The sequence below is a fragment of the Adiantum capillus-veneris genome, chromosome 30 (genome assembly GCF_014529385.1).
Source record: "Adiantum capillus-veneris isolate H3 chromosome 30, ASM1452938v2, whole genome shotgun sequence".
NCBI classification, from domain to species: Eukaryota; Viridiplantae; Streptophyta; class Polypodiopsida; order Polypodiales; family Pteridaceae; genus Adiantum; species Adiantum capillus-veneris.
In genome coordinates, this window is record NC_140960.1 from 45,564,416 (window position 1) to 45,576,504 (window position 12,089).

The window sequence follows — 12,089 nt, forward strand, 5'->3', positions numbered from 1 at the left end:
AATGCTCACAACAAGTGAGCTTGTTCTTTTAATTACCAAAAAATGATGTTACAGCAAGCACGAGCCCAAGTAATGCCCTGGGTATTTAACACCCCATTACCCATGCAGCACAATAGAAACCAGAATGGATGGCTTTAAGGGAGCCACCCACAAATACATAAGCATAATTTTTGCAGAGAGACACAGAAAAAGAAACCTACCAAGTTTCACCTCCACCAAGTAGATGAAGACGCAAACCACCTAGCCAAGGATCCCATTGTTAGAGGCTACTGGCTACCACCCGGAGGCCACTCGTAAAGACCAGCAAGAACATCCAATCCATCCACAGATAAAGCCTGACTCACTCTGAGAAGCAGCCAGGATCACCACGCAGAACCCCATGCTGTCAAGGGAGGCTTGCCCCACACAAACCCCACCTTCGCAGCCATCTATGCGCGTCCTTGCTACCACCATCCGCTCGAGCACACAAAAACCAGGTTCATGCACGAACGACCAACTGTTATCCTCACCAAGGCGAGGTGGGAGGATGGGCCACCCCCAAGAGCCAAAAATAAGGGAGGGGGCTCGGGAAATACAGAGGGCAGAGCCGAGGCTGTTCGAGACCTCCCTCCTGGGGACTCTGCCAAGTTGAATATATTCAAAACGGAAGATTACTATAAAACCCTTGTAATTTGTGGAAATTTCCAAAATTCCCCTCAATTTTCACCAATGTATCGCTTATATTGGGCCAAAAATTCCCAAAATGCCCTTCAATTTTGTAAAAATTTCCAAAATACCCCTGATTAACCTCATAAACATCTCTAAAATCGATTTCTTTTGCAACTCGTGATAAGAAAATTGGTTCTCAATAGAAGCAAAAGCTCAACCATAAATTTTGGCCAATATGTGGCCTAACGTGATGGTTCAATAGTTCCTAGGAAGCATTGGATGTCCAGCCATTTATATGAGCACATTAGTGTTATAGCTCTAGCTCTCAAGAAATCCTTCACGTGACATATGACCAAACACTAGTACCAACGAAGGTGCCGACACATCTCAAACATGACATAAATGGGCAGTAACTAGAGCATTGAGGGGATGTTTAGTCTATCAAAGGCATCATTATCATACTAACAATGAAGAATGTGGAATTTTGAGGCTGAGATGTAGAGATCGCAGGAGTATAGACACCGTCAAGGTCGGGGGTCGGCGGGCAGAAGATCATTGCAGAATGCAGAGCTGCAGTCGACAGCCTGCGAGCATGCGTGCAGAATGCTTTGCAGTGCAGTGTATGTCCAGCACGTCAGCAACCGGTACGTCACATGCTGCTGCCTCATCAGCTGTCAGAAGGAATTTCGCCTTGTTCAATGAGCGTCTGCCACATCAGTCGACGTAATTTCCTGCCTGCTGCACTACACTCCGACAGCCTCCTGTAACGGGTGACCTAGCCAACCTCCCCCGACCTTGACGGAAGGAAAAGGTCAGTTGAGGACCTTTCCCTACTCCATCTCTCTCCCAGAAAAGACATATACCTACAACAATCTGATATCAAAGATAAGTATGCAAGATCTACAGCAACTCCAATAGGTCTTGAAATAAAGAAGAGCTCTCGGATATGTGGGGAATAGAGCCAAGTGGGGCGAATACATAATCCACTCTACCAACACCATGCCGATGTGAATAACATATAAATCCTCCCTACAATATCCATCTAGCTATATCATTGACTATGATGTGTTGCTCCAATCTCCATGAGTGCCAAATAGTGCCAGCCTCCAGGGCACACACAGGCACTCCCACATCTTCTGGCAGTCCAAGAACCTTTAAAAGCGGTGCGGCAGAGTGATGCTGTCAGCCATGAAGACGAGCATTCATAACACTGACAAGCACCCACTACTTCAAGCAGAATTCAATGCATCAACAGGAATGGAAAAGAAGGGGGCACACATACTACTGGATGTAGGTCCGTTCTTACCCTAACGAACACCTGGAAACATTGCCTCTTACAACTGACGACTCAAATTACTTCAGAAGACCTCAGGTAAATCCCAAGAACTTTAAGCATTTTGTAGAAATCTAGCAAGAAACCATGACCTACTCGTGTAGTTATGAATAGAAAGTTTTGAAATTTGAAACCAAGCAGGCGGTGGTTATCAGAAGCCTGTGCAATCAGATAATTGCAAAAACACTTTCACAGTTGAAAAAATTTAGAGATGATGCCAACCAACTCGCGGGTCTCTTTCATAACATCCGGCTTGTCAAACAATGCCGACACAACTGCTACCCCATGCAGATTTCCTAGCCTTGGCCTGAGTACCTCTTCAACATTTGATGCATTGATTCCGCCAATGGCAACAACAGGGACTGGGCTACCTTCACAAACAGCACGCAGACCCTCGAGACCAATGATTTTATTGTTCTTTTTTGTGATTGTAGCATACACACCTCCACAACCAACATAGTTTGCCCCATCCCCATAGGCTTTTTGTGCCTGCTCTGTGGTCTTGCAAGATGCTCCAATAATTTTATGTGTTCCTAGTAGCAACCTAGCTTCACGTACCGGGAGGTCCGACTGTCCAAGATGAACTCCATCTGCCCCACAAGCCATTGCAATATCCAACCTATCATTGATCACAAGAGGAACTCCATGCTCTCTTGCAACTTTAAGACAAGACACGGCTTCCTGTACAAAACAAGACACTTCCAAGGAATGACGACAACGCAAAAATCACATTGATAGTGACAACGATACACACATGCAAACCTCAAAAAAATCGCCAGACTCTGCTTCTTTTTCCCTGCAAATGGAGGCTCACTTGTGTTCAAAATCAACCTTTCTGACACTTTCAGAATATGATGTGAACTGTTGTGGAGTAACTAACCTCAATTGCACTATAGTAGCACCCCCCTCAATGGCAAGTTTTACTGCTTCAGTCGTAGAGCGTTGCCACCTTCGATTCATGCCCGAGTCCGTCACAGCATACAGCCTTAAATCACTTGGCTTGAAGATATGATGCTTTGGCCTCTCTGTATGCCTGGGAAGCACAAAGAGATGATTGAGAGGACCATGAGGACCTTTCCCAATCCTCAACCTTTTGCTAAACTGTAATGCTTCTTGTGTATAGTGTTTTGCTGCCTAAAATAACGAGGCAATTGTCAAAAACAGGTACTCAACACAATAAACTTTCAAGTCTATGCAGGATATGAACCTGGACGGCTGCTGCTACGTGAGCCCCCTTTGCCATTTCGGCAGCAATAGCCGAAGCTAAAGTGCAGCCGGTTCCATGGGTATTTCTTGTCTCTATACGCACGCCATGCAATTCACAAAAGCTCTCACCTGCATTGAATATATTTGATAATGAGTTTGCCCAATCAGGTGCAGAATCGAATGGAAGAGATAGACAATGGGGCAGAGACATGATCGGGTAAGAATAACAAAACCCAAAACCATGCAGAAAAATACCATCATGCTCTTAGGCAGACTGAGAGCAAGGTGCTCAAGAGATAATGGCAAGACATGCGGGGCTGCCAGCCTGCCTGTATGAGACAAAATCTGGGTATATATATTGGTACTTAGTTCTACACCAAACATGTGGGCTATTTTAAGACTTTTACGCAGATAATTTGTCAAACGATTAGCCTAAAATTTCCAAATTTATTGGTTTAAGGAGATAAAAAATCCTCTCCCAATCCTTTACTTATAGGTTTATAAATAAGATATATTCCCCAACCCATCTACACTTACAAACTCGTGAAGGGGTTTTATTTTTTACCCATGTTCTACACCCACTATTGGGACTGATGACATGAGGATGTCTTAGTTTCTAATCAATACTTGCACGATGGAGCTGATGATAATATTGTCTCATGGATAGCAAGCACCTTCCTTCTTTTTGGCAAAAGCACAGTGCCTTGCCCTTTGATATTACAAAAAGGGCAGACTCTCCAAGTTATTAAGTATAGCCGTCCGTAGCCAAATCACAAGATACAACCAGATACTCTTACCTCTCCATAAACTGTTCCTCTGACTTATCCACACCACTTCTACCTCTTTCTACTGCTTTTCTGACTTCCCATATTCCACTGTAGCCTACGTACCGTGTCTGACTTAAAAGTTTCTTCCACCTTTTGTTTCTGTTACACCCACCAACCCGCAGCGTCCCCTTCTCATGGAAGGAGTCTCTGCACCATAGCTGACGAAACTCCTTGGTTCGAAATACCTCGACCCACTTGTTACAATTGTTGACCCATAACCCGTCTTCACTGCTACCCAATTTTTATCACTTTTTCCAGACCAGATTCTCTCAAGTGTCCCAGAGTTCATACCTCAATGATTTCCAGCCATAAACCTTTCAAAGACGGTGGATATGCTATCAGATTTGACACCTTTTCTAGTGTCAAGGATCGTCACCGTGGTTTACAAATTTTGTGACAGTAAAATGTGGTCTTAGACAATGATAATTATATAGAAGATTCAAAGATAGCTTCAAGTTGCAGGATTTTAGAAACAGAATGCTTTTACATAGGTGGAGACTGTGCACTGATTGTACATCTTGAGGCACCAAACGCTTGAAACATGGTAACCTGAAACTCCTTTTTTTTTCGTTTCCTCGTATCCGTTTCTGTTCCTATTCCCATTTCCACTCTCCTTACTCCATATAGTTATGGAAACTCTCCAAAACCCCCCATTTTTCCATTTCTCTTCCCATTTCCGTTTCCATTCTTGTTGCTGTTTCACCATTTTGCATAACTCACTCACTATGTATCCTCACAGACTTTGCAAGCCTAAAAATGAGAAATTTTGGGATGCATATTTGGTGGCATCAACCTTCTAGGAGTGTAAACTTGCAGACCACAGTGAGAAACATGCCTTCACTGTTGAGAGGGCTTATTCGCCAACGTGCCAAGAGTGTAGAGGAGACAACGCAAGACTTTTCTCTAGAATGCTTATGTTTGAGATCAGGAAAGTATCCAGCTTGTTCAGAAGACTTATATCAACTGGGTGTGTGGGACGATGACCCCCTACCTCCTTGCTTGATTGGCCCCATCCTGCTTTACTTGATACTGATTTATTAGCCAGCATTTCGGTTTTAAGAGAGGACTGGCTACTCATACTGTTGAGATTTCGGCACATGTTTGGGATCTCACGAATAGCTTCACCTAGGGATGGGGCCACCATCACCACCCGGTGCTGTCTCTTTGACATGACAATGAAAGCTATTACACCCATTAAATCCCAGGGACTCTTAAAGCTTTCAAGGCTTAATCTCTTTAGAAAAGCCCAAACATAGTTCCCTTAACATAAAAGGCACAAAAAGATTATGAAAATTACCATCATAAAGTACATCCACAACATCGTCCGAGCCATCCAAATGCCCACCTTTAATCAGAACATATCTGTACAACATACATAGTTGCCAAAAGTTAGCTGTCATTTGAAGCAGCAGCCAAGCCATAAAAATGGTAAAATGACCAAAGTGCTAATCTTACTACAAATCAAATGTTATTACCGTGGACCATAATTCTTGATTGTTTTAGCAGCTTCATGCATGTCCAACAGACCATGTAGATTTGATCTACCAGAGAGAATGGAGGCTTCATCCAAATTTGGTGTCACGATGTCTGCTAACGGTAAGAGTTTCTTACTTCGTGGTTTCATGGTTTAAAACATAACCATTGCCATGAGACAAAAGGTAACAGATTGAAATTTAGCGACAAAATTTTGAGCTGCCAAAAGGTTCATACTTGTACAGAAAGCTAGAAAAAGTAAGTAATGTCTAACCATAACACATCCAGCACCTCATGGCCAGCCAACCGATCACCACTCGTCGCAACCATTACGGGATCAACAACTAACCCTGGCCTTAATCATTGAAATGCTTCTCTCAGAAGAGCATTGAACAGACATATTCAAGTAACAGATAAGGGAAAAAAGGCAGACCTTGGACTGGATGTAACTTCAGCTGACCACAAAGCGTGTTGATCATTTGAGCAGTTGGTAGCATTCCTGTCTTAACCTGACAAAATGCAAAAGATTGCAAATCTCAAAGTTTGAGTTCTCCATATGTTCGCACGAGCCTTAGAAAAAGGAAGTAACTCATATATATTTCGCACAAAGACAACTCTTGATAATGAAAAACAGAACTCTTATATAGAAAAATGCATATGAATAGGGAGATTCTAATAGCCATTCCTCATGTGTCATCATTATAACAATTGGTAAGCTTATATCCATTGAGAAGCTGATTTTAAAATGCCCAATTACAGAACTTACCACATCCACTTCCATGTCAGACAAGACAGACTCAAGCTGCATGGCAAAGACGTCATCTGGAGTTATATGAATTCCCTGAGAAACAGGAGGAAAATATGTCAAAACAACCATAAAGATGTCAGATGACACTAAAGGAAAAAAAAACAATCAAAAAGTTCCCCACACTCCGTACACACATGTCAAAACAACCATAACGATGTCAGATAGCACTATAGGCAAAAAAACGATCAAAAGTTCCCCACACTCCGTGCATACATGTCCATACAACCGTGCAGAGGTGCATGCATATAATGCATGTAATGTGTAATATAGATGATGTCGATAAGTGTGCATATGTGCACACATGTATACATAAAGTAATGATCTCATTTACACAGAATGCATGCATATGCATACACACTATTTGAGCATAGATCAATAACTGTGCGCCTATCCATGAACTAGCAGTTGTATATTATGCATACATCTATCAAAATGCATGTGGGAGCACTTGCAAGCGCTCGGATCACCAGTCTGGGTTCAAAATGACCACCGAATCATCATATTTTTTTCCTAAGAATAGGAGCTCTGTCACTTTTTGCTATTCAGAATGACACTTGATTCCAAGATACCTGAACCCCTCTGGTGTTCTGGGCAGTCATGGCGGTGACAGCAGTGGAGCAATAGACACCAAGGGCTCCGCAAACTTTAAGGTCGGCTTGAATGCCAGCCCCGGCACCAGAATCAGAGCCTGCCACAGAGAGTACATGAGGCATTCGTGAGCCATCCGTAGCTCGAGCATGAGAAGGCATTGTCGCAAAAAAATCTAAGTATCTTGTGTGACTCGCTGTGGGCTTGTTGAGTTTGATCTCAAGCCTCTCTCCCCAAAGGGCCTTCTGCAAAAGCTGCATTCTCTAGGGTCTGTCCGTCACCTTCAAAATGAAGCTGTATTGCAGATACAAGCTTTGCCACCACAACCGACGAGAATGCTGAAGAGAATACCCATTTTGCAGTACTTATGATGGTTGATTCTCTTGCTCAGATGCTGCACGTCGAGACTGAGAAATTGCTTGCTTGCCTTCCCCTACAACGCAGAAAGGTCCGCAGACGTCTTGCCCCTCTCACAGCTATCATAGCTATGTCTGTAATGCAAATAAGTCAGAAAAAAAATAGGCATATTTGGTCGTCACTCTTTACATAGTATGGCGGAAGGGGTAGCCCTTTACACGTGGCTAAACTCCAAATCAGAGAGAAGCCACTGTGCACGCGATAAAGAGGGAGAGAGAAAGAGAGAGAGGGCCGGCCTACTAGTTTTATATAGGGAGATTACCAAAATACCTCTCTAATTTGAAAAAAATTCCAAAATATCCCTCAAATTTCAAAAAATCCCAAAATACCCTTGTGTTTGTTTTGGGTGGATTGCTCTAGATTTTTTGGCCTGCCCAAAGGGCTAAGGCCATAGTGGTGGTTTCCCTTTTTTCTTAGGGAAAAATATCACATGTATTTTAAAAATAAAAGTGAGAAATAAAAAATAACCTATATAGTTTTGAGTGGTTCTTGAGAGGATAGGTCCATTGGATTCTGTGTCTTTTGAGTGGTTCTAGAAAGTAAACTTTAGGTGCAAGCTGCAAGCCTTAAGTGAGGCGTTTTTGCAAGCTGGAAGCCTTAAAGTGAGGTTGGTGGGAGGACATATAATGAGTACATGCATTTCATCCTTTCCTCTTTTGGAGTGCAGACTCCTTGAGCTCCGTGGAGAGAGCTCTCCTTAGGTTTAGGGCTCATGAAGCCCTAACGTGGTAGCAAAGCGTGCTCAAGGGCGCCGGCCTATGGCGGTTCTTGATCGTGCGTGCGCGCCGTGCATGGGGTGCCTCTGCGCGCTCTTGTGTTGCTCCCGTCTGTCGTTCTGCTCGCCGGTTTGTGGTGGTTCTGGGCCGCGCTTCTGCTCTGCTATCGTGCTTCGCTTCTGCTGTGCTGTCCTGCTTAGTGCATGAAGCCATGGTGACATGTCACAGGAAGAAGAATTTGCAGTATTATGAAATCTCTGCCAAGAGCAACTACAACTTTGAGAAACCCTTCTTGTATCTTGCCAGGAAATTAGTTGGATCTGTCTTTTCCCATATTTTTAGTGTTTTCAAGAGTTGTGATGAATGCTGGTGGAGTAAATTGCTTGCTTTAATTCTTTTTAGGGACCCCAACCTCCATTTCGTCAGTCTCCCGCACTTGCTCCTCCTGAGGTGCAAATTGATCTGGCACAACAAGCACGGTAAGTGTTTTGTCTCATTGGTAACATTGATTAACTGTTGTGCCCCTTGTTTTGCTGTACTCAACTCAAGAGCTCCTGCAGGTATGAAGCTGAATTACGTGATGCTGCTCTCCAGCCATTGCCTGATGATGATGATGCAGACTTTGAGAGCTAGGCGAATCCAATGGAAACTGCAGCTCTTGTTTGCGGGTTTTTTTTTTCCAAAGTGTTTTGCTGGGGGGCCTTACTACATTTTTGTGAATGAATTGTGAAACATTCGAATGCAACAAATTCTCTTTGCTTACTGGATTTGTCCCAAAAACTCTCCTGTCAATCGTTTGTAGTGTCGTGGTGCAGTAATAGGTTGTTCAGAAAAGTGAAACTAGGCATTCGTCACACATGTCGAAAATCGATGGAGACTCTTGGTTTGTCGATGTTGTACTGTGTTTGATTGATTTTCAAAACCAAGATGTTCTTTCTTTGGGATTAGATGAAGGATGCTTGATCTTACTTATGACACTACGGAGGACAGTGTTTTCATATAATAGTGCCGTAGGCTTTATGCTCAAGAATAGCTATGCACGGATTGGAGCAGCGAGAGAGAGAATTTCATTTGTTATTCAGGAGATTTGTTCCTTCTGTTGGTGAATATCAGGCTGGGTCGTCTCTCATGATATCTTCCCTTGCTTGTTGGCATATATTTGACTTTTGTATGCAAAGCATTGAATGATTGATTTTTTCTTTAGTATTTTAGTTTGTAAGCTGGTCCGTTTACTCAGTTTTGGGTTTGGGTTGTCTTTTTTTTTTTTTGTGGTTTCAGAATGCCAAGGTGTGACTCTCTCGTTGGCTAAGTATATGATATCTTCTAGTCAAATGTACTTGTCCAATTTGTGCTTCAGTAAAGGTAGCTGCAGTTTCTTGATAATGATCTTGAAGCCTGCAGGAAAAGACATTGTGATGTTATCCATGAAGCTAAAGCTACCTTAATGATATCTTTATTTCTGCTTTTCGTCTACCTGAGGTCCTCGAAATATTTAATGTGGACTTAGGTTTTTGGCTCCTTTTATTTAGAGCTCATGTGCATCTGTCACACATGTTCAATTTCTGCTTCATGTCAAAGCATTGTCATTGTTTGGATGATGTGGAAATCATCAGGAAAAGAAATTGTGATGTTTTGGATGTGCCTGAAGTCCTTGAAATATTCAATATAGCCTAAGGTTTTTGGCATACATTGGGGGATTGAACTGTCTGTATGGGTCCTTTTCATATAAGAACCTCATGTTGCATTTTTAGTTTGCGAAGAGAATCTTGGCTTCTCTTGATAGCATAAGAATGAGCGTTTAATTCAGAAAGTGACTCATGCATTCTTTGACTCCTCCCATCGTTCACATGCATTGCGGCACAGGTTTGTGAATTAGTTCCAACTTCCACGCTTCTAGGAATGCCCATTGAAATATGTTTGTCCCTGCCATTTATGTGGTGTCATGAAACCAAAGGAGCTTATTTGCAAAGGCTGCATCCACTTTTTGGCTTTTTAACACTAGTTTGGTACTAAAGAGAACACTATGTTCTTTTCTTATTCACATAATATAAATAAAAGGGGCCATGAAATCTAAAAAAAATATCAAGAAATGCTTTGAGAACATAACTTATTAAATGTTATCAAAAGTACTCATAAAATTTATAATCCATCATTTTTATACACAACCTCAATGGTAACTACACTCAACAAAAGCACCTATGCAAAGTAGCACTTAATGTTCCATTAAACATCGCACTAGTTTAAGGGAAAAAAATGAGTAGGGTGCTTGCAATAATCAATGGTAACTATTTATATGTGTGATATTTTTGCAATTGTGATTTTAAAAAAATGTGAAAATATGAAAAGTCTCGAGGGTTAAATATGCAACGTTTTTAATTTAATTAATAATCACATTAAACATTTAGCTCATTTTAAATTTTCAATTAAATATGGGGAGTCTCGATGGTTAAATATGCAACGTCTATAAATTTAATTAATAATCACATTAAACATTTAGCTCATTCTAAATTTTTAATGTTTTATGATGCACATATATACTAGATCTATGACTCTATTACGTAAGGTGATACTTGCAAGTCACGTGGTGATTTATGTCATTTGAAAAATTCTTACTTTGTCTATTAAATATTGACCTTATAAATGTGGTCTACTTTTGGATTTTTTCATTCATTTCACCTATTTACTAATGTTTTAAATGTTAGTGTTGCTTTCTATGGGAGGCCTCGTGATTTTATCACTTGTTTTCATCTTGTTAGAGTTTATTCTTTTCAACAATTGAGATCCATACTACTTTACACATAGTTTCTTATGAATTAGCTAGCAAAAGAGGGCATTTTTCTCTAAAAATAATGAGGCAATTTATCGTCAAAGCCGACATAACCATCTCAAATTCTAGTTTTAACATCTCACAATGATACACAACCAATCTTCTTATGAAAAGCTACGAAAGAATTTGTCTATGGAGATGTTTAGTCTCCTATCTAGGGGTATTTTGGGTATTTTGGAAAATTTGAAGGGCATTTTGGGAATTTTTGACAAAAGATGAGAGTATTTTGCGAATTTCCACAAATTAAAGGGGTATTTTGGTAAATTTCCCTTTTATATATATTTAGTCTAGATGTGCCATTTCCCTCTTGAATAACAGGTCTTGAGTTCAACTCTCCTCTTCGGATAGATCTTTAAGGTCTCTTGGGATAGTTTCTTACGACGTTAAAACAATCTTCTTCGCGGGTGTGTGTGTGTGTGTGTGTGTGTGTGTGTGAGAACTAATTAAAAAAAGAGGAAAATGGCATAACCTTTCTATCACCCAAGTGTGGTAGATTGGTTATGCCATTTCCCTCTTGAATAACAGGTCTTGAGTTCAACTCTCCTTGTCAGATAGACCTTTAAGGTCTCTTGGGGTAGTTTCCTACGACGTTAAAACAATCTTCTTCTTCTCTCTCTCTCTCTCTCTCTCTCTCTCTCTCTCTCATTGTCTCGTGGATACTGGTTGAAGGTGACCGGACGCAAGAAATGAGGACACCTAGGGGGAGGAGTTGGCAAAATCTCTTCCCCCTTTATAAATAGTATAGATATATTATATTATAGATAAGGTGTCGGGGCCAATATTGTGGCAAGAAAATGGAGAGTAAGCGCTTTTTAACCACAGATGGCGTTCTTATGTTTCGCTTGCTTCGCGAGACGATGTACTCCAAGTTGAAAAAGGTTTGTGAACTTATTATTGTGAATGGAGTAGCATGCATAATAATTCCAAAGCAAAATAGTGATTTTGCACAAGGGGACTAGTTGAGAGACGCTTGCAAATCCACGCCTGACGCATCAACAACTGGCCTAACGTGCCGCTTGTGAGCTGGAGAGTGTGTGCAACATTATAGGCCCTTGATAACACTTATAATGGGGGCCACCACTAGATTGGCCCCCTTATCTTATAGATATAGATAACGATTTAATTGCCACTAGTGGGTCTTCGTTAACAGTAGGGTTGTATGAACTCAAGTCACTTTTGTAGCTATAAGTAAATTTTTTGTAAATTCTAGTCTCATACATCACAAAAAACTTCATCAAACCCTTTT

The 12,089-nt window shown here is 41.3% G+C and overlaps 2 protein-coding genes across 3 annotated transcripts; one reads left to right on the top strand and one right to left on the bottom strand.

Annotated features, from left to right (window-relative positions):
• Positions 1 to 2,056: 2,056 nt before the first annotated feature.
• Positions 2,057 to 7,143, bottom strand: LOC147417884 (thiamine biosynthetic bifunctional enzyme TH1, chloroplastic-like). Its single transcript, XM_086507630.1, has 10 exons — positions 6,865 to 7,143; positions 6,254 to 6,328; positions 5,921 to 5,996; positions 5,762 to 5,837; positions 5,490 to 5,624; positions 5,312 to 5,376; positions 3,189 to 3,316; positions 2,862 to 3,115; positions 2,744 to 2,777; positions 2,057 to 2,662 (listed from the first exon to the last, which is right to left on the bottom strand). The coding sequence occupies exons 1-10, from the start codon at positions 7,141 to 7,143 to the stop codon at positions 2,171 to 2,173; spliced, it is 1,614 nt and encodes a 537-aa protein (XP_086363756.1). The 3' UTR covers positions 2,057 to 2,170.
• A 101-nt stretch (positions 7,144 to 7,244) lies between these two features.
• Positions 7,245 to 8,778, top strand: LOC147417885 (GTP-binding nuclear protein spi1-like). 2 transcript variants are annotated; one of them, XM_086507632.1, is made up of 4 exons: positions 7,245 to 7,389; positions 8,300 to 8,310; positions 8,419 to 8,495; positions 8,577 to 8,778. In XM_086507632.1, the coding sequence occupies exons 1-4, from the start codon at positions 7,251 to 7,253 to the stop codon at positions 8,647 to 8,649; spliced, it is 300 nt and encodes a 99-aa protein (XP_086363758.1). In that variant the 5' UTR covers positions 7,245 to 7,250; the 3' UTR covers positions 8,650 to 8,778. The 2 variants fall into 2 exon arrangements, with proteins under 2 accessions (XP_086363758.1, XP_086363757.1); XM_086507631.1 differs by lacking the exon at positions 7,245 to 7,389 and having other exon boundaries at positions 7,889 to 8,310.
• Positions 8,779 to 12,089: the final 3,311 nt, after the last annotated feature.

Excerpts from the sequence above, each read along its gene's own strand:
- LOC147417884 (XM_086507630.1), bottom strand. The coding sequence starts at position 7,143 with ATGCAGCTTTTGCAGAAGGCCCTTTGGGGAGAGAGGCTTGAGATCAAA. Across the intron at positions 5,625-5,761 it reads GAGGTGCTGGATGTGTTATG|TAAGAAACTCTTACCGTTAG; the intron begins GTTAGACATTAC and ends GAAACCACGAAG. Across the intron at positions 3,116-3,188 it reads ACGTAGCAGCAGCCGTCCAG|GCAGCAAAACACTATACACA; the intron begins GTTCATATCCTG and ends TCGTTATTTTAG.
- LOC147417885 (XM_086507631.1), top strand. The coding sequence starts at position 8,228 with ATGGTGACATGTCACAGGAAGAAGAATTTGCAGTATTATGAAATCTCT. Across the intron at positions 8,311-8,418 it reads AACTTTGAGAAACCCTTCTT|GGACCCCAACCTCCATTTCG; the intron begins GTATCTTGCCAG and ends AATTCTTTTTAG. Across the intron at positions 8,496-8,576 it reads GATCTGGCACAACAAGCACG|GTATGAAGCTGAATTACGTG; the intron begins GTAAGTGTTTTG and ends GAGCTCCTGCAG.